Source organism: Artemia sp. Qi Xiang Cuo, chromosome 15, assembly GCF_049724085.1.
Source record: "Artemia sp. Qi Xiang Cuo chromosome 15, ASM4972408v1, whole genome shotgun sequence".
NCBI lineage: Eukaryota > Metazoa > Arthropoda > Branchiopoda > Anostraca > Artemiidae > Artemia > Artemia sp. Qi Xiang Cuo.
The window spans coordinates 15679065-15700238 of NC_142808.1; the positions used below are offsets into that span (position 1 = coordinate 15679065).

At 34.4% G+C, this 21174-nt stretch overlaps 1 protein-coding gene across 1 annotated transcript; it reads right to left on the reverse strand.

The window, feature by feature from the left end:
- Window positions 1-2237: 2237 nt before the first annotated feature.
- On the reverse strand, window positions 2238-19602 carry LOC148943375 (elongation factor 1-alpha-like). Its single transcript, XM_089101114.1, has 6 exons — window positions 19421-19602; window positions 17786-17965; window positions 11111-11701; window positions 8224-8446; window positions 3156-3320; window positions 2238-2305 (listed from the first exon to the last, which is right to left on the reverse strand). Exons 1-6 carry the CDS (start codon window positions 19562-19564, stop codon window positions 2238-2240), a joined length of 1371 nt encoding a protein of 456 aa, XP_088957240.1. The 5' UTR covers window positions 19565-19602.
- Between the last annotated feature and the right edge of the window lie 1572 nt (window positions 19603-21174).

Consider the following 21174-nt stretch of genomic DNA (forward strand, 5'->3'; position numbering starts at 1 on the left):
TATCCAGTTTATCTCTTTTTCAGGTAATTGGACTGACTGAAACTTGGTTAAATGATTATAATTCGGAACTTTTACATATTTCAGGTTATAATCTTTACATGAAAAATCGTCAACTTCGCCGAAACGGGGGACTGGCAGCGTATATACGTTCTGATATACGGGCAAGTTTCCGAGAGGATATTTTAATATATAAAGAAATGGTTTTTGAGTTTTTTATTTTGCAGTTAGAGCTGTCTGGACGTTGCGGTTATGTTCTGGTTGTATATAGGCCACCGTCAGGATCTCTTATTGACTTTTATGAATTACTTGAAGAACAATTGGAAAAGATCCCACATCAAAGTCCTATTTTTATAATGGGAGATCTTAACATTGATCTATTGGATAATTGATCAAATACAGACCGATTTTTAAACTTGATGATTTCATTCGGTTATTTCCCTGCCATTAATATTAGTACTCGTGTTACGAGTACGTCATCGAAATGTCTGGATAATAATATATTTTCAAATTATATGTCGGGTGGTCCAAGTGTTCTTATAAGTGATACTTCTGATCATTTCGGTGTATTTGCAAGTTACTCAGTATGCGTTGATAATAAAAATTCCACGAAGAAGAGCAGTCTCAAGCTGAGGATGTTACTCGATAAAGATGCACTTCTGAAATGTAGAAATGACCTAGCTAACAAGGATTGGAATACAGAGTTTTCAATCTCTGCGGATATTGACTCTAAGTTCAGAGTCTTTTACCAAATAATTAAGCACTCTCTGGAAAAATGCTCTAAGAATATTAATAACAATAGAAGAAAACCTTCAAAGAAGCCTTGGATTACTCCGAGTTTATTGAGATCGATAAATAAGAAGAATAATTTGTATGAGAAAAAGGTACGTCATCCCTGCGATGAAAATGAGCGAATTTATAAGAGTTATCGTAATGCGCTAAACAGACTCCTGCGAAGAGCTAGACAAGATTATTATAAAATAGACTTTGAAAAAGCATCTGGAAATCCGTTGAAAACATGGAATGTGATAAGAAGCACTTTAGGACAATCATCTGTAGGAATCCCTCAGGAAATATTCCGTAAAGATGGAACCAGCCTTAAAAATCCAGAGGAAATTTGTGAAGAATTTGCTAACCATTTTTCGACAGTTGGAAGGAGAGTGAAAGAGTCGATTATAAGCAAACCAGGCGACCAGGCTTTTCAAAATTACCATCATAAGGAGTTGGAAATATCTTTAAATCTACTCCCAGTTAAAGAATCTGAAGTTAGAAACATTGTTTATGGTATGAAAGGTACCAATTCTGGCTCTGATATTGTTTCAATTAGAGTAATAAAAATACTTTGGGATGTGATTGCTCAAACTTTTGTTTCATTAATTAATCAGTGTCTAAAAGAGGGAGTGTTTCCGAGTTGTTTTAAATCAGCGAAAGTAATACCAATACATAAAGGAGGGAATACTGGTGCTGTTGAAAATTATAGACCAATTTCGATTTTAACCATTATGTCTAGGATACTAGAAAAATGCTTTTCGGTCAGAATGTATCAATATCTGGAAGATCAGAGAATATTTACTCCCACACATTTTGGATTCCGTCAAGATTGCACTACTGAGCAAGCAAACATATATTTGACTAGCATTATTAATATGGCGCTGGATAATGGGTATAAAGTGGCAACTGTATTTTTAGATATTGTAAAGGCTTTTGATATAGTCAGTCATGATATTCTGTTAATGAAGTGTGAAATTTATGGGATTTGGGGTCCAGCTCTTTCTTTTTTACGTTCTTTTTTGTCTTGTAGAAAACAATATGTTCAAATTTGTAATATGGATTCTCATGAAAATTGTATTGAGTGTGGAGTTCCACAGGGTTCGGTACTTGGACCCTTATTATTTTCAATCTTTGTGAATGATCTTCCACAGTCTGTTAGTAAACTGGAAACAAGAATGAGTGAGATCGTCAAAAAGGATAGCGCGGCTACAGTGCCTATGTTTGCTGATGATACTTCTTTAGTGATAATCGAAAAGTCAGAGAGATTGCTCCTAGAGAGTGTAAAAGAATCGCTAAATGAGGTTTCAAGGTGGCTGAGAGTGAATCAGCTAAAGGTGAACCCCTCTAAGAGTAATTTTCTTATATTTTCGAGGACATCGAATTATTATCCATGGATACAGCATATGAAGATGGCATGATTGCTCGTCAAAAGGCAGTAAAGTATCTGGGCATTATTATAGATGAGACTCTCAGTTTCCGATCCCATATTGAAACTTCATCCCGTAATCTCTCGCGTAATTTGGGGATAATTCGTAAACTTAAAAATATGTTTCCAACTAGTATACTTTGGCTTCTCTATTTTTCGTTAATCCATCCCTTTATTTTGTATTGTTCTTCTGTATACATGGGTACATTTTCTTCAATTGTTAGTCCTGTGCGAATTATCCAAAATAAGTCTATTAGAGTATTATCAGTAAAATAAGAAAGAGACTCGGTTTGAGAAGTCTATAGGGATTTTAGGATACTGCCAGCGGCAGGTCTTCATCATTTTTATATATTAGTATTTATGCATAGGTACAATATGAAGCAGCTGCCAGAGTGCTTTAATGGTTGGTTTTACAGCCGATGGAATATACATAACCAAAATACTAGGGGTAAAAATGATTATTATACTCCACCTATAGTGTCTGCCAGGTCCATGTTTTCTTTTGTTATAAAGGGTATAAATTTATGGAATAATTTGGATAATGATATGAAGAAACTAGAAAATTTTAGTGGTTTTAAAGCAAAATTGAAAGAAAAATTATTAAGTAAGTATGATTTTTAGTTTTGTTTGTTTTGGAGGTGACTTGATTTGATTTAATTTAAATTAAGTTGTAATTGTTTGTTGGTTTGTGAGTGCGACCCCACAACATGAATATGGTATGTAGTTGCTGTCCCTGTACTATTATTATTATTCTTTATTTATTTTTCCTTTCTTTTCTTTTGTCTCTTTTTATCTTTCTTTCTTATTATAGTGTATTTGAATGATGTTACATGTATGTATTATTTTTTTTTTTTTTTTTTTTTTTTTTTTTTTTGCTTGTTTCACCCCACGTCAACCGTTTGGTTTTGGGTGAATCATATTGATTTTTGTAGTTAAACTTTTTGTTAATTAAATATATCACTATCACTATCACTATCAGTGACTTCACCAGCTTCCATGTCATCAACGGTCCTTCTATCAGTGACTTGAATAGCTTCCATAGTGTCGTCATTGGTCCTTCTATCAGTGACTTGACCAGCTTCAAAAGTGTCATCATCGGTCCTTCTATCTGTGTCCTGGACGGGTCCTATAAAGAGATGGCAGTATTAGTGTTGAGAAAGAGTGAAATTGAAAATAGACAAATACTGTAAAGAGTACAATATTCATCACGCAGTAAGATATTGTCAAATTGTAAAGAGTTGACTGGAGTAAAGGAAAGGCTAATGAAAGTAGAAAGTAGGGAAAAACAAAAGAGCATTAATATTTTGATCATGGGAGTGAACAATGAAAAAGAAGTAAAAACGGGATTTGAGAATTTAAAAACAAATGTTTTGGATATCGCCCATGGCTTCAGATATGGTGTAAAATATATAAATAAAGAATAGAAATTTATGGTTATGGAAATAGAAAATTTGGAAACAAGAACCAAGATTTAGAATAACGCAAAAAGATTAAAAAACAAAAAAGAAGTAATTTTTGCAAAGGTTTTTATAACTGATGATGCTCTGCAGACAGAGAGAGAAGCAAGAAAAAAGCTTTTAATGAGGAAGAAAGTTTTAATTGAAAATGGCATCAAGCCAGTAGGTATTTGGGTAACAAGATCAATACCCCCAGCTTAATACATCGGATTTTGGACATGCTGATACCTCACAAAAAAATTGCAAGTGAAACTCTATGTAAAGAGGAGGTGGTGAGGAGGTGGAGGAAAAAAGGATTAGAATAGGAACATAACAATTATATGCAACTCAATCAACCAACTGGGTCAGGGACAAAAGTGCAAACTGAGGGCTAAGATTCGGGTAGTTGTTTGGCAGTAGATACATAAGATAAGTTTGGTCATGGATATAAAACAAACTTCACAATAATGCATTGGAACTACCTAGGGGCAAGCAGTAAAAAATGGGAACAGAAAAAAGGGAAATATTGATTTGGCAAGCTTAGTTGAAACATGGCTAAAAGAACCAAAAGGGTTTAAGGAATACAAGCATTACAGAGTGCGTAGAAACCAATCAAAATGGAAGAACCTATGGCAGAGTAGCAAAGTTAATTTCCATGAATTTTAGTGTGACTAAAAGTATATATAGATTGAAAAGTAAATCTTATAACTTGGTTTGGCTTAGAGTGTGTTTTGATTGCATCCCAGTTTTTTTGTGCTGTTTATATTCCCCCAGAAACAAGCTCTTTTTCAGAAGAGGATACATGGTCAATTTTAGAACATAAAAACATAATTTTTCAAGGAAGTTTCTGAATCATAGTTTTTGTTTTCTGGGAGACTTTTTTTGCTTTTACAGGAGCATGTGTAGGAATTTTACCGGTTTTGGGTTCCGTTCATGATAATATATTCATTGTTAATTTAGAAGATATTGTTATGACTCTCACACAGAGGACAAGTATGGACCACACCCATCATAGAAATAACTAGGGTAAAAAGTTATTAGAATCTTGTGGGTATGAAAATTTAATGATACTAAATGATAAATTTGGAAATGATAAGAATCTGGGGGAGTTTACTTGTTTGTCAGGGCATTCTCCATACATAATTTTTTACATCTTAACTAGTCTGTCTTTGAGTGAAAGGGGGGTAGATTTTGGTGCATTAATGTTCATAGGGTTAGGTTCATAGGTTCATATCAGCATAAGAATGCTGATAACACGAAAAATACAATTAAAACCGTTTTCTTCTCAAATTTTCTTCTTAGTTCTTTCATTTTTTTTTTTACATAATCTCTTCAGTAAAAAATAATAGCCTAGTCTAACCCTTTCCTCAACTTTGATTGAGCAGTTGCGATCACAAACCCAAATTGGGTTTTTGACAAATGCGAAGATTATAGAATGGAGAAGCCCCGAGCAAATTTGTAGAACGGTAAGAAAAGAAAATATATCTACTAGCAATACATATTGCAAAAAAAAATATAAAGCAAAACTAAGCGCAGTAGACCCTAATTATAAGATAATTTGTGCAATAAATTTGTAAGTTTCAGCCTGTCTATCAACAAAACACAGATCGATCATTTGTGGTACAAAGCATCTCAGAACCCCACTGAAGCACCCATTAAAAGCACTCCCAAGACAACAGAGGAATTGGTGATGACAAAAAAAGACAAGGAATTCCCACACACCCCAAGAATAAAATACATCATAACAGCATTTCTTTTTAATTTGGGCTGAATAGCTATTGCTATACTATGAGTAAAAAGGTATATGCATGCAGAAATGGAGTATACAAGTTCTCCATTTGCTTTTTCTTTACCCGGTGAATTTTGCAGTAGATTTTTTTTAAATAGAAATTAAGCCGTGGCTCACACAATAAATAATACATATACAACAGAAGGACAAAACTACATAATAACGTATTTTTCGAGATTTTATCTTCTTCTCGTCTTCTCTTGCTGGAACCATTTAGTTTAATTTTATATAGCACTTTGGTGTTTCAGTACCGTATCAGGTTTCAAAAACCTAACAAAAAGTAGAGCTAATTTTTAAATGTACAGGTATTTTTCCAGTTTAAATTATAAGATAAAAACTATTCCTTAGATATATATATATATATATATATATATATATATATATATATATATATATATATATATATATATATATATATATGTGTGTGTGTGTGTTCGCGATAATTTCACTATAAAGTATTTTCGAAGGGGTTATAGAAAATTTCAATCCTTTCGACAGAACCTGATTTTGCTCTGTTGTAAGCCCTTGCAGAGCGCATTTTTGAAAAACCAGACCATACTATTTTGTTTAATCAAGCTAGTCTGATTTCGCATGACAAAGGTATTGTCCAGCACTACAGAAAAGCTGTTGAAATTTATAAATACCAACATTTAGGTCTAGCTTTAATCAGAGATTCGGGTGATTTAAGAATAAACGAGTCATATTTCGGTTTTCTCAAAAAGGAAGCCGATACTTTAGTAATCCCTGAAATAAATCTTGAACCACTTTCCCAGTCATCTAATCAAACACGTGAACAAACCCTTAGGTCTCAAAGGGTGTCTGTAAGAAATGCATGAATTAAAATCCGAAATCAAATGACATAGCTCTCCAACTTATTTAATTGCTGGTTCGTTGTTTTAAGAGCGAATGAATTAGTTCCTTTTCTTTGTCAGTTCTTCGCTAGTATCCGTCGATGGCAGTTCATATGTTTTTGGATTTTGTTCAAATCGCGGATATTGGCGAATAACTCGCTTTCAAGGTTGTTAGGTATTTGGTTTTAATTCTTTTAATTTTTGGCTTTTATTGAATTTACACTTCTTATTTTACTTTTTCTAATCCTACAGACCTCTAAGGTCCAATCCAACACTCCATCCAAGCATTTTACTGCAAAATAAATCTAATGTCCTCACTTGTTGAAGTGCTAATCAGCAATTCTCATATAAACTACAGGCTAGCTATTCCCCCTAGCTCCCCCTGAAAGTTTCAATTTGATTTCCAATTATTTGTCTAGATGTTGCAGACATACCATATTAATAACCTGGCAACACACAGTGTCTTTCAATTAGCCTTTCTACTTGGGCATTAATTATATATCCCACAGTTTACAGAGCAAAACATTTTGTGGATCAGAGACAAAAATTATTAATCCCTTTGCCTTCCCCCAATACAAATTTGAAATCCCATTGTCCCACCATTTCCCAAAGAGTACATGAAAGTTTCAACTTCATCCAATTGCAACTCCCAAGGTATGGCAGATATGCTACTTAAACATCCAGGATGCACACAGTGGCAGATCCAGGATCCACCACTGTTTAGGGGGGGGGGGGGGAATAGGTTGTCAACGATTGGTTCACAATATCAATTAAAACAAAAAGAAAACCAAATCTGAAACTTTTTTTTAATTCAGCCATTCGGGAGGCTGGGACGCAATTTAAAGGTAAGGATTACACTATATGTAGTGCTGGATGGTAAGTCCAACAGTATGCTTATCTTTTAGCTACTGAATGAACTTTCAAAACTTCTATACTACCGAAACCGCGAAAAGCTTGCTTTCAATTTAAGCTTAAACTCTGCAAAATTACTTTAACATCAGATCAAACCGTAAATTAAGGCATTGTAAATTAGAACAGCAAGCAAAGAAGAAAAAAATTGAGTCGAATAATCAGCGCTAGTTCGAACTTTTTCCTCCAAGCCCTATCCAGATACAGTTTGGGACTTTTTCAAATTGGCATCTTAAAAAAATTTAATTTTAAAATTATCTGATTATTTGACTGACAAATAATTTGTGTAATAAGAATTATAACCGGCGCTTGTGCACACAAATGAAGTCAACACCATCTAACATTTGGGATTTTTGGCCCATTTTTCTATTAAATAATAAGGTAAGTAATGTTAATAACAACTTATGGCAGCAATAAGTGCCTAGATGAAGTTCTAGAAAAAGACATAGCTACAAAGTTTAAAAAAATACCAAGAAACGTCAAATGCTAGATGGTGTTGGTCACTAGCAGCAATTTTCCCCCTTGTAAATGACCTATACTATTTGCCTCAATACTAAAATATACAAAAGAGATTTAAGGGGGCAGCTCCTTCACGTATGGACAATTTCTCCCCGTTCTGTGAGCAGCATTTGATAACCACAAAAAGAAGTCATTTTTTGTCAGTCCTATGAAAAATTTAAATAATTAAATTTGACAAAAATTATGGGTTCTATTTTAATCATGAAGTACTTTACTGTTAATTGAATGCTTTTGCTATATGCATGAAAAACTTGCAAATAATTTTTTTCATTAAAAGAGTACTCAAACCAGCCGTTGAAGATTATATAATATTACAAATTATTAAGAAGGCATGTTAGACAACTTCTGCAATTCAGTAAGGCGTCTGACTGAATTGCAGTTACTATTTCCAAATTATGAATAATAAAGGTCATCGTTTATTTGAAAGACTAGAACTACTTTTATCACGTCATTACCTAATAAGTCAGGCTAAAAATCACCAACTAATTCGATTAATTACATGGCTAATATCAGAAAGTATCTTACCGAGAGGTGTATCTTCAACACACAATGGCTTGGAAGGTAACAAAGTGATCATGGCAGCGTCACCTGACTTGATAAATTTTGGTTCAGCTTCAGTTGTTTTTCCAGTACGTCTGTCACATTTCTCTTTAATCTCAGAAAACTCGCAAGCAATGTGAGTTGTGTGGCAGTCCAAGACAGGAGTGTAACCGTTTGAGATTTGACCAGGGTGATTCAGGACAATAGCCTAGAAGAAAAATGTGATTAAGTTAATTACTGCAATATTGGACTTAAAAAATTTGAAAAGTATTGATGGAAAAATATACTTTAGATTATTGAAGTAAGAAAGGAAAATACGACTTTCAATTTAGTTTACCACCTTTGAAAGAAAAAGGGAAAATTCAAAATAACCATAAGGAAATATGGCCATACCCACAATATTATGACCTGTTGTTGAAGACTGAAGATCTACAAATGATCACGTTCTTCCTTCAAAGCTTTAAATAGGCACTAACTAAAAGCTTTTAATAGGCATAAATAGGCATTAACGTTTGAGACTCGGACGTATGAGGCAAGAGTTGTAAAATCATAGTCCATCATAGCAGACAGATTACAAGAATACCCTGTAACCGATAAGTTATCACAAAAGGCAGTTTGGATTCCCAAGACATAGGTTAGCTGAATCCCAGTTACTTCTAGTTACAAACACTTGGAGACTAAAACTCAACAACGGCATAAAGGTCGACGTGGTATACTTTGATGTTAGTAAAACCTTCGATTGTGTCTCATTCAAAGCTCCTTCAGTTAAGAAACCGGTGTCAAAACTATAAGTTAATAATAGACGGTGAGCAAAAATCACAGTTTATTTAATTAGCAGTATGATCTTTCACTATCTCACCCATTATAAAAACCTGGACCGAGGTGCGAGTGCTCCAGAGAACGTATAAACATAAGCGGTATTAGATCTTTTCACGGGTAGACAAAGAATAATCACCTACGGAACAAGTACTGACAAAACCACCTGGCCGGCTCACAAATAAGTGTACAAATAAGTGGGAGGAGCTTTTTGTTCACACCGGGAATGAAGAGCCAGAAATCATCTGCGGTAAACTCGCTGGATAATTATATAAACTGTGGCTAAAATTAACCAGCCACTGTGAATCCATCATGAGCAAGCCTTCGAAGGTGGTGGACTTGTTGGTAGAAACTTTTGCGAGGACATAACTTTGAGCTAAAACATTTTCAACAAAGAAGTTAGGTGGGCCTTATCAAAACGAGTACCCAAGGAACGGAACAACCACCTCCAAGTGATTATGGCTGACTACCTACTCTTTCAAGAATAGTATTGTTAAGTTTTTTAAGTGAAAGTAAATTTTTAGAGGCGAAAGCCTTTATATTGCAGTATATTATTATTATTATTAAAACGCATGCCATATACTAGTGACTGTATTAATGGGCATTTTTATCAGCGGTTATGTGAAGCAATACAAAGGAATACAACATAAGAGCTATTTAATTTTAAAATGCGCAGATACTTCTAAGAGAACTCGATAAGCCGAATTCTTCAGAGCTGAATATTCTATTGTCTATAATCAAACCACAAAAACCAGGCCATTTACAAAGCAAATCTGGGTCCCACATTTATTATAGATCAGGAACACAGGAAGTGTTTTGAGGGGTGGGGAGGGAGGCAATAAAAATAATTGATAAAATTGAATAATATCCCTGGGGAAATACGCTAAATTCGCTTGTCAGACACATTCAGTGAAATTTATAATGTAATCAACATTTTCATTGAAAACGGCATATTGTTGAATATTTGCACTGGGCTGTATGCAAACGTTGCAGTCAGGACACTTAAACTTACACCTTAGACATTAATTAAAACGAAAACATCTGATGTTCTCTAAACAAACACGTACTCCATAGAGCAACTCTTTTGTATAAAAAATGAGTGTAAAAACAGCCAATTAAAAGTTAGGTTATTTGAAAAGCTGTTTCAAGACATGAGAGCTACTTACACCTCCCTTTAGTGCTATTGTGAAGTATGCTGGCTATCTCGTGCAGTGATTTGGAGGGTACCTTAACTTAAAGAGGAATCACAAACTAAAACTCAAATCCACTTACACATTTGGCGGAAATACTAGAAAATTCAGTTTTTTAAAATAAACTTTTGCAGAGCCAAAATACATCCATCGATTAAAAAAGATAGTGAAAGCATTCGTAAAAAATAGGATAAGGGGAGACAAAGTTGGAGAAAAATGAGTGACAATTTTCAACCTATAAATTTATTTATCCAAGGTAAAATTGAAGCAATCAAAAATGAATTTACTGAACACTTGAAACTAATTTTTAGAATTGGTTTATAATCTTCATTTACAAAATATATATGGAAACAGGATCTATTTATCGACAAGGAAAATGACGAATTTGAATTAATAAGTAAAGAGAAAATGCTTAATGTTTAGTCTGAAACAAATTTTAAGGATTGCTTCCGTTCGCAACATCTTATTTATACAAAATAGGATTTCCTGGACGAGCTGAAAATATCGTGATCATTTGGTGTACAAAAGAACCTCGTCACTGACGCCGAGATTCAATAAAACTTGCACTAAAAGGCAAACACAGCCATCTCATTAAGAGACACATAAAATTGATATTCATCTTCTTTGCAAGAATTTGCCTGAAAAAATTTCTGCTTTTGTTTTATTTTGAAGGCCGCCATATTAACTAATAGTTTAAAGGGAGCTGAAATAAAAATATAGATTGAAAACCTCTTATTGAAGCGGTTATCGTTAGGCTATTCTTTTTGTATAAAGGATAATTTAATGTGTCTCCAATCACTAAAGTATAAATATTTTAAGAAAATCTAGAAAGTTGAAGCACAGAAAAAAAGAGGCAAAATAGATACCTGAGCAACGAAATCTTGAGAGCCTCTGGCTCGATTGTTCTTTGAATCTGAGGCGACGTAGCCACGACGGAGTTCTTTAACAGAAACGTTTTTGACATTGAAACCAACGTTGTCACCTGGAGATGCCTGTTCAAGGGATTCGTGGTGCATTTCGACCGATTTGACTTCAGTGGTTAGAAGGGGCTTCTCAGTTGGGCGACTTGGAGGCAGGATTGCATCAAGAGCATCCAAAAGGGTCTTACCGTCAGCTTTACCCTCTTTACGCTCAACACTCCATCCCTTGTACCATGGAAGCCGGTCAGAGGACTCCAGCATGTTATCACCATGCCATCCAGAAATTGGTACAAAAGCAACAGCAGATGGATTGTAACCAATTTTCTTGACGTAAGCCGAGACTTCCTTTTTGATTTCCTCAAAACGAGCCTCACTGAAAGGGGGTTCAGTAGAATCCATCTTGTTAACACCAACAATAAGTTGTTTCACACCAAGGGTGTGGGCAAAGAGAGCATGTTCACGTGTCTGACCGTTCTTAGAGATACCGGCTTCGAATTCACCAACACCAGCAGCAACAATGAGGACAGCACAATCAGCCTGAAAATTAATATTTTCCAATCAATTAAAATTAATAATTTCCAATTAATGTAGCATCGCACAAATTAATGCTATTAATCCTTTTCAATATTAATATTAATTACTGTTAATGTTTATATACAAAGTAAATTTTATCAATAGAACTTCATTACCCGACTGAAAATTTTATTTAGGCAGCTTATAAGTCAACATTATTATCAACAATAAAACGTAATCTAAAACTCCCTTGGACCTTTAAAATTTTCTGCTGCAGAAGTTTCAAAATAACTTTTTATTTTACAAAAGCTTCAGGAAAACTATCTTATCGGTAGAATTAAACTATATGGCCACTAAAAAATATATAAGAATAGCGAGGTATCTGGAAATTTTGTCAACTAAAAAAAAAAAAAAAAAAAAAGTATAAAGTAAATGTTATGTTTAATTTAAGTGTTATTTCCAAGTGTAATTTTTTTTTCAATGACCAAGTTTCAAGTACTATATTAGGTTAATGTAGTGTTTCATGATTATCACTTATAAAGTTTATTGCCTTTCGTTTATATTATTTTACTATGTTCATGGCCCTATATTTGGCTTTAAAATACACTTCTCTATCTAATATGCAGAATAATTGTACCACACATTTTGCGTGCACACCCGATGCGCTTAACCCCCCCTCCCCCTCACATGCAAAGATATAGCCCAAATTTATTTCTGAATCAACGAAAAAAAAATGGTGTTCTCGAATTTTAGTACCCAAAAATTCATTCCCCCTACGGGAAAAAAATCAAATAAAATCCTCAAATTTGGAAAGCCTTAACTTCCACGGGGGGGGGGGGGGGTGTCGGTAAACACCTAGAACCGTTGAAAAAATACCACCCACTTTAAGCAGTCAATAATAAAGGAAGTTGGTGGGGCTAACCCTTTACTAATTATCACCTTGAGCTGGTCATCAAGCTTCCATAAATACTTCAGATAAACTAAAATACCCTTTGTCCCCTAAATTTCATTGATTGTAGTTGTATTTGAAGGTAGACCCCGGCGCCACGCCGGCGGATCGACCGAACGCCGCCGACGTGAGGCCCGGTCGAACGCCGCCGACGTGTCGGAACGCCGCCGGCGCGCCGCAGGCACTCCGCCGCCGGCGTTCCGTCGACTTTAAATTATTTTTACGGCAAATCTTTATCTTTATTGCGTCAACCGCAAAGTCGGAGCTTTTCCTTTTCGTGGGGTTTAGTATTTCGATTTTCCCGATTAGAAATCAAGCAGAGCTTGCACTATCCCGGAATTTTCGGGTATTTCCCCGAAAATCTTTGCGTCACGCCCAAATAAAATTTGGCTCCCCGAATCCCCGAAAATCACGCAATCACGGTGCCACCTCTAGCGATTTATCACCAGTGACTTTCCCTGCCAAATATTACTTTGTATACCATCATTCCTCACTGCTCTCTTGTTCATTAATTTTTGTCTCTGTTGTTACTTTACATAAAAACCAAACAGATGCAATATGCAAATGCAAACATTGCAATATACACACTTCTTCAAATGTTGACAAAAAAAGTATCGTCTTTATGAAATGAGTTTAAATCATTTTGAATGCAATTTCCAAATCGCTATTTCTTACATCATTCGTAGTCAAGAATTTTATTTTCAAGTTAAATAGAATTATAGAACGCATTCACTACTATACAGCTTCAGCCTTTTGTTGGATTTTGAAATTGACAGCCGACAGATTGTTTCTACACCTGAATTGTGAGTTTGCAGATTTTTTTTTGCTGTTTTTAGATAAGATTTTCTTAATGTTTAATACTCAATTATTGAACACCTTATATAAAATACAATCTTCTTTATGGAACATTTTTACCCCCCCCCCCCCCAAAAAAAAGCCTTCGGTTGAGACAAAATTTAGCTATAGACTAAGCTATGTACAAGGTTGGGGAATTAAAGATTGAACCGGAAGTTACCCCAAAAATATGATTCATAAATAAAATGTAAATTATTGCCTATAGGGGAGGGGAATAGGGGGGTGTCATTTTTAAATGATACCTCATTTTTTTTATTGAAAGCAGGGATGACAAAAAGATAATTATTTTTTCATTTAAAGTGGAGACAGACCACATATAGTGACCTTGTTAATTATTCAGTAAATTATTTTTCTAATGAAAGCTGAGACGGTATCCTATCAAGGTGGTATCCAGAGAGAGGGGGGGGGGTAGGGAACTAGTATATTTAAATTATAATAGCTCGAGATTTTATTTATTGAAAGCAGGGATCCCAAAAAGTTCATTTTTTTTTAATTAAAGCAGAGACGGCATCCTATCAAGGTGGTATCCAGAGGGGGGGGGGGAATTTTGCTAAAATATTTAAATTATAATACCCCTATTTTTTTTAACAAGGGGTGCCAATAAGTTATTTTTTTTTTTTATTTAAAGAAAAGACGGTATCCTATCAAGATGGTATCCAGCAGGGGCGCATAGTGAGTTATTATATTTAAGTGATAGTACCTTGATTTTTTTATTGAAAGCAGGGATGCCAAAAAGTTGACAAAATTAAGAATATTTTAGTGAGTTATACTTGATGCAGAACTTGCTTGATTTTATCGTCCAAAGGGAAAGGGACATATGCGTCCAATCCGTTTTGTTTCCTGTTGATGAAACGGGTTTACTTTGAAAACATTCAGTCATGTGTACCAGGTAGATTCACACTAAAACGAATTGGTGTGACGAAAGCGATACCGACATCCCCACCTAACGTTGCGCCCGAGTAACAATGGCGCCCTTGGTCCAGTGCCCAAGTTACATTAAAAGGCCAGGTCATAATAAAAGCTTTCAATTTGGGAGGTTCAAGGAGGAGTCTTTGACAGTCTTTTGACCTCAGGGTACTAGATATTGCAACGTTATTACGTATCTACAGTGGTTTAGAAAATTCGATCACCCCAGAAATGATTACCAAAAATATGCACAAATGTAACATTTGGAATATTATAACACTTTTCAAAGCTTTGAAGAAAAGCAAAAAAGTCTAAAGACCCCTAACTACGCTTGAAAGCTATTTTAAAAAGAAACTTTGGAAATTTCCATGGAAATGACCATAGCAGAAGCTTTGAGACTGGGTGGGGATCAAAGAGGAGTCTAAGTATTTTGACCACAAGTGACTTATTGTTGCGACTTTCTTAAATTTGGTAATTCTTGTGAGCATTTGGAAATCAAAGCTTAAACTCAATAACTGATACTAAGTGTCCTAACATTTTGCTTGGATTAAAAGTGACTAGGATGAACATTTCAACATCTTCCTGGAGCTACTTCAGTCTGCATATTATTTCATTTAATTACACTTAAAACGGATGAGCTTTTCATTTTTACCTAAGAAAATAGCTGGCACTTTATTTTTCTTCATACCAAATAAACTATTAAGTGTTTTTTGGGTCATTGTAATTGAAGTGTGCTCATGTGAAGTGTTCATCATGTATTTTTCAATTTGATAAATTTACTCCTTTTAGATACAGTTTATAATTTGACTGATTAGGTATTTATCAGTTTATAATTTGGAATGAATCCCCAAAAGAAAAAATGAATAATATCCAAAAGAGCAGCCAAAACCAATAAAAAAGCAGCAGTTCAGCCTTAGCATACATGACATATATTCTATAAAGAAGCAAAAAAAAACTTTAAAAGCTATTTTTTTAAATTGTAATTAAAAGCAAGTTTTTAATACAAGAAGGCTTCTTAGGAATCCAAAAGAGCAAAAAAAACAATCAATATCAAAGTCGCCCATTTCAACCGCATTAAAGGTGACAAAACAGATATATATAGGCAAAGGGCATTATGAAAAAATTAAGCTTCTAAGTTCAAAGTTATATTCCAAGTTTTTACCCAGATAACTGACGAATTTTGTGATACGGTATTTGAAGTTTTATATGCAGTAATGATAGATGAAAAAAAATAATAATTTTGATAATTATTTATGTTAAGAATAAATAGCTAATAGATACTTCAACTACTTGTATTATGCAGGTGTTCTGAAACGTCGCAGCCATTTCGTTTCTACCCGATTGCTACTTCTCTTGATGAATAATGAAGAAGACCAGTTTCCAGCCAGCGACTTGTGAAATTTCTAACCCATGAGTAGGCTCGAATCTGTTGCGGATTTAAGCTGGGATTTGAGAAAGACTGATGAAAACATTAATGTTTGTGGTCAACAGTGATCCCGCCGGCGTCTTACCGGCGGCGCGGCGTGCTGTTTTTTGCCCCGCCACCGCCGGTCTTCCCTCATCGGCGCGGCGCCGGGGTCTATTTGAAGTTACATCATTGTCCCCCAGAAACACAAAAAAAAGACAACGAAAAAAAAAAACTATCACAATCTTTAGCTGAAAAGTAAAACTATTAGGTCAGTAAACGTTAAGCGATTTGAGTCACTAGGCAAATGCCATGTTATGCACTTAGACAGCAAATATAAATAAAATAAAGAACAATGGTCTGGCATCCGAGAGGTTTCATTAGGTTCTGTAACAATCTTTTTAAAATTAAATAAAAAAAACAAGTTTTTTAAACTGAAAGTAAGGAACGACGTTAAAACTTAAAACGAACAGAAATTATTCCGTATATGAAGGGGGCTGTCCCCTCCTCAACGCCTCGCTCTTTACGCTAATTTTTTTTTATTGTTTAAAAAAATAGAGTTGTGAGAAAGTCAAACTTTAGCGTAAAGAGCGAGGCGTTGAGGAGGGGACAGCCCCCTTCATATACGGAATAATTTCTGTTCGTTTTAAGTTTTAACGTCGTTCCTTAATTTCAGTTTAAAAAACTTGTTTTTTTTATTTAATTTTTGAACGTTTTTGAATTAATGCAGGTTTTGATTTTGGCTCACCGTACATGAATAATTAAAACAAAATTTGCATATTATATTTGGTTAAATGGCTTTCTCGAAACTTGTTTAATTTTATTTACGAACGTTTTTATTAGTAATAAATATACGTGACCTAGAATTAACTTACGTAACGAACTTCTATATTCATAAATTTTTAACACGTATATTAGGGGGTTCGCCCCCTAGTCAATACCCTGCTCTTTAAACTATAGTTCGAATTTTTTTTCCAGTTCTTTAAAAATAACCTCTTAATCACAATCAGTTGATCAGTTGAAAAACTTGTTTTTTTTATTTAATTCCTGATCTTTTTCTTTAATAATGCTGGGAAATCCGGCGCCCCCTTCATAGCAATGTCCCTTCCCCCATGAAAAATTCCTTCATGGAAAGATCCTTCCATATAGCCCCCGGCCCTCTCCTTCCCCACCTACCAGAAAAAAATCTCCTCTGAAAAAGTCTGTATACTTCCCAATAACCAATACTATATGTTAACATTGAGTAAAGTTCATAACTTTCAGCCCACCCCCTGGGGACTTTGGGGGATCAAGTCATCCTAAAAGACATTTTTATCATATTTTCGACCATGCTGAACAAAATGGCTATCTCAAAATTTTGATTGGGTGACTTTGGGAAAAAAATTAGCGTGGGAGGGGGCCTAGTTGCCCTCCATTTTTTTTGGTCACTTAAAAAGGACACTCTAACTTTTAATTTCCGTTCCAATGAGCCCTCTCACGATATTCTAGGACTACTAGGTCGATATGATCACCCCTGGGAAAAAAAAAAACAAAAAACAAACAAACAAAAAAAAAAAAAACAAATAAACACCCATCCGTGATCTTTCTTCTGGCAAAAAATGTAAATTCCACATTTTTGTAGATAGGAGCTTGAAACCTCTACAGTAGGGTTCTCTGATACGCTGAATATGATGGTGTGATTTTCATTAAGGTTCTATAAATTTTAGTGGGTCTTTCCCCCTTTTTTTGAAAATCAGCCAAATTTTCTCAGGCACGTAACTTTTGATGGGTAAGATTAAACTTGATGAAACTTATATATTTGAAATCAGAATTAAAATCTGATTCTTTTGATGTATCTATTGGTATCAAAATCCCGTTTTTTAGAGTTTCGGTTACCATTGAGCCGGGTCGCTCCTTACTTACAGTTCGTTACCACGAACTGTTTGATACTTATTCCTGATCACTAACTGATCCACTAAACAACAATAGATTATGAAAAAACAATGGTACCAACCTGGGATGTGCCAGTAATCATGTTCTTGATAAAATCACGATGACCTGGAGCATCAATAATTGTAACATAGTGCTTAGCAGTTTCGAATTTCCAAAGGGCAATGTCGATTGTGATACCACGCTCACGCTCAACTTTAAGTTTGTCCAACACCCAGGCATATTTGAAGGAGCCTTTGCCCATCTTAAGAAAAATAAATGAAAAACGGTAAGAAAGGCAAACAAAAGAAACGGGAATGAATCAGCAGTCAAAGTTAGTCAACAATTGTTAATTACTTATAATTATCAAAAACCATGGTAACATAATATAAGCATAAAGCATCTTGTGCTAATAGTAATTCAAACTCAAAAGGAAAACAAAATTATCAACAGAATTAACTTCCAGAAGTGATTCCAAGTTTACACAATTCATGAAGTAAAGAGTTTGCATAAGAAGTTATAAACATTATAAATTGCTCAATTTTAGAATGGGAAAGAGTGGACACCTAGAGCTTAATGAAGATTGTACCATCATTGCTTGAGATAAGCATGAACCTTGTAGAGAATTGTTGAGCATTGTAGGCTAGTTTAATAGACCTACCTAATCATGATGATATTATACTGAGATGTGTGAGAACATAGTTTTTATTTTCTTTTGCAACTAGTGGTCATTTATTTGCTTTTATAAGGCTGGAAAGGGAAGTGGAATCTCGAGGAGCAGTTACTCTAGCAAATCCTTCCTAAAAACCATAAACATTACTACCAAGATTAAACTAATGAACTTTTTCAAGAACAAATTTCATTAAAGAGGCATTCTAAATCTAAGTTACCTTTTGAGCAAGATTTTTTTTTCAAACCTAAGTAAAGAGAAGCATTTACTTGTACTAGAAGTTTGGATTTCACGATAGGAGGATAGAGATTAATACACAATAGAAGAATAGAGATTACAAAGAAGTAAGTGCAGTGGTGTCAATTCATCAAACTTGGGACGAGGGGTAATTTTCCTTATTAATGTTTTAGATTTTCTGAATAAACCCCCACCATACCATACATAAACTTTATTTATCAGAATTGAGGGGGGAGGGGGGATTTGATCATTTAATTTTCATGTTTTGGAAGGCAGTCAGAAGACAAATACTTATTTGGCTATAAATAATGAAAAAAAGAAGCTCTTAAAAGACGTATTTCTTATTTAAGAACACATTGAAAGAGGAATCTCTGGTATTACTAGCAGTTCTCTTTACTGCAATTGGGCTTACAAACAAAACATACATTTGTATCTAATTTTTATTTATAAGAGCATTATTTATTTAGGCTTTACAATTTCAAGTCATTCAAAAAGCAATAATATCAAAAAAGCATTATGCTACAAAGGCCTTGAAAAAAAAAACTGAAGTAAAAAAACAACGTTAAGCCATTGTAATGATCTGTATTTATTTTCGGGGTTTTTATTGCCAAGCAATATCAATTTTGATTTAAGAAGCTGAAAGTACAAACAAAAACTGCCTTGTATTTCACAGAAAAATATATTGTGAGATTCTTGGACAGTCAGAATAAAATACGCAGAAAAATCAACACTAATACAATAGATGCTTCCTTCATGACCCCTAGAAAGAGAAATTTATTAAATAAAAATTCACAGATAAGTTTAGTAACTTACTTCTTGGGCTTCCTTTTCAAACTTTTCAATGGTTCTCTTGTCAATACCCCCACATTTGTAGATCAAGTGCCCAGTTGTTGTGGATTTACCAGAATCTACGTGACAAATGACGACAATGTTAATGTGAATCTTTTCTTCTCCCATGATTGTATATGTTGACTAATGGAATGGATAATGGAACTGGAAAAGACAAGTCAGTAATTAAACATCAAGAATAAAGAAACTAAGGTGTGTATTAATCTAAAACACAATACTTTAAATTTTCATTACCTGTACATGCTTTGATGTTATTTTTCACTGTGGCATGGTTTAAATGTTTCATTTTAATATAACAATTACACTAGCATTCAATAGCTGGAATTCAACTTTATCCACCTACCAAATTTGATTTGGACACTACAAGATTCATGCAAAATTAGTAGGTTCACAATTTTTAAAGTAAGCTAATATCATTTTTTTTAAAAAGGTTGTATCATAATTATAGCTCAAAACCAACTCATTTTGTGTTCTGGTGTCATTTCCCCTTAAAATCTGTAAAAATCATATGTACACCATAGACACATACTTACATTAAAAATCAACGTCATCTGACAACAGAGAATTTGAGAAGCAAGGAGATGACAGAACCAAACATTTAAAAAAACAAAACAAATCATCATGTTTGAAAAATATTACATAAAACCGAGAACATTCAAAAGACCGCATATCTCAGCAATCTACTATGTTTATATGGCCTACTTTCTCTGTAACAAAATCTGTACAAAGATCAAACATAATTGTATATAGGTATAAATAAGCATCAATCAGACTTACATCAGGGGGATGGGGGTAAAGTATTTGGATAGTGTGGTCAGAAAACCATTCTTACTTCATAATATCAGAATAATTGTAGCAAAGACATTATGCATGCAGATCCACTGTACTTTACCCCTCGAATGTGCAAATATACCCTCCTCTGTGTTTTTATCCCCCTCTAATGTGCAAATATATAGCCCGAATTTGTTTCTAAGTATTATATTTTTATAATACTTGGGTAGATTTTATTAGGATTAACTAACTTCACTTATTGAGATGCATGGCATATATCATACAAGTACCAATGGTCCAACTGATATGTGATGGCAAAACTGTTGTGATAAAAAAAAATCCGAATTAGTTCACAACATATTGGTAACCTATTTAGTATAATAACAGCTTGTTTTAAGTAGTAGAATAAGTAACCTGAAGTACTTTTGTAAAGTCCTTTATTTGTTTTGAGGTTGAAGCTGATATATGTAAGAAGTTAAGTCTAAAAAGAACATTATGCCGAGACTAAGTAAAGCATCTGATGTCTACTGAGTCAAAACATTTCAGTAATACTGCAATCTGAGTAAATTTCGGTTTTTCACAAATTTTTCAAGTTTTGGGTCACTTGCCTGACCCAACTTGCCCAACTCTGGGAGAGATGCCCCCAAAATGTCACATATTCCTCTCTTTCCCTATCACCGAGTCCATTGATTTTGAATTGAAAATCAAGTACTTCGCAGTACTAGTGATTTCAGTTGTGAGCTTGTGGAACTCCCTTAGTGAAAAAACAATGACCTCTAACAGTGGGGATGTATTCAAGTGGACAGGGAGTGGCTCAACAAACCAGGGTGCACCATTTGGGACACCACAGAGGACTAACCACCATCAATGATACTGGAAGACACAGGATGTCCTATTACTAGCAAGTTTCCCTACCCCCAAACTTATAAATAGTGCAGTGCATTAGC

Excerpts from the sequence above, each read along its gene's own strand:
- LOC148943375 (XM_089101114.1), bottom strand. The coding sequence starts at position 19,564 with ATGGGAGAAGAAAAGATTCACATTAACATTGTCGTCATTTGTCACGTA. Across the intron at positions 8,447-11,110 it reads CTCAAGATTTCGTTGCTCAG|GCTATTGTCCTGAATCACCC; the intron begins GTATCTATTTTG and ends TTTTTCTTCTAG. Across the intron at positions 2,306-3,155 it reads CACTGATAGTGATAGTGATA|TTTACGAATTATCCCCAAAT; the intron begins GTGATATATTTA and ends CATATTTTTAAG.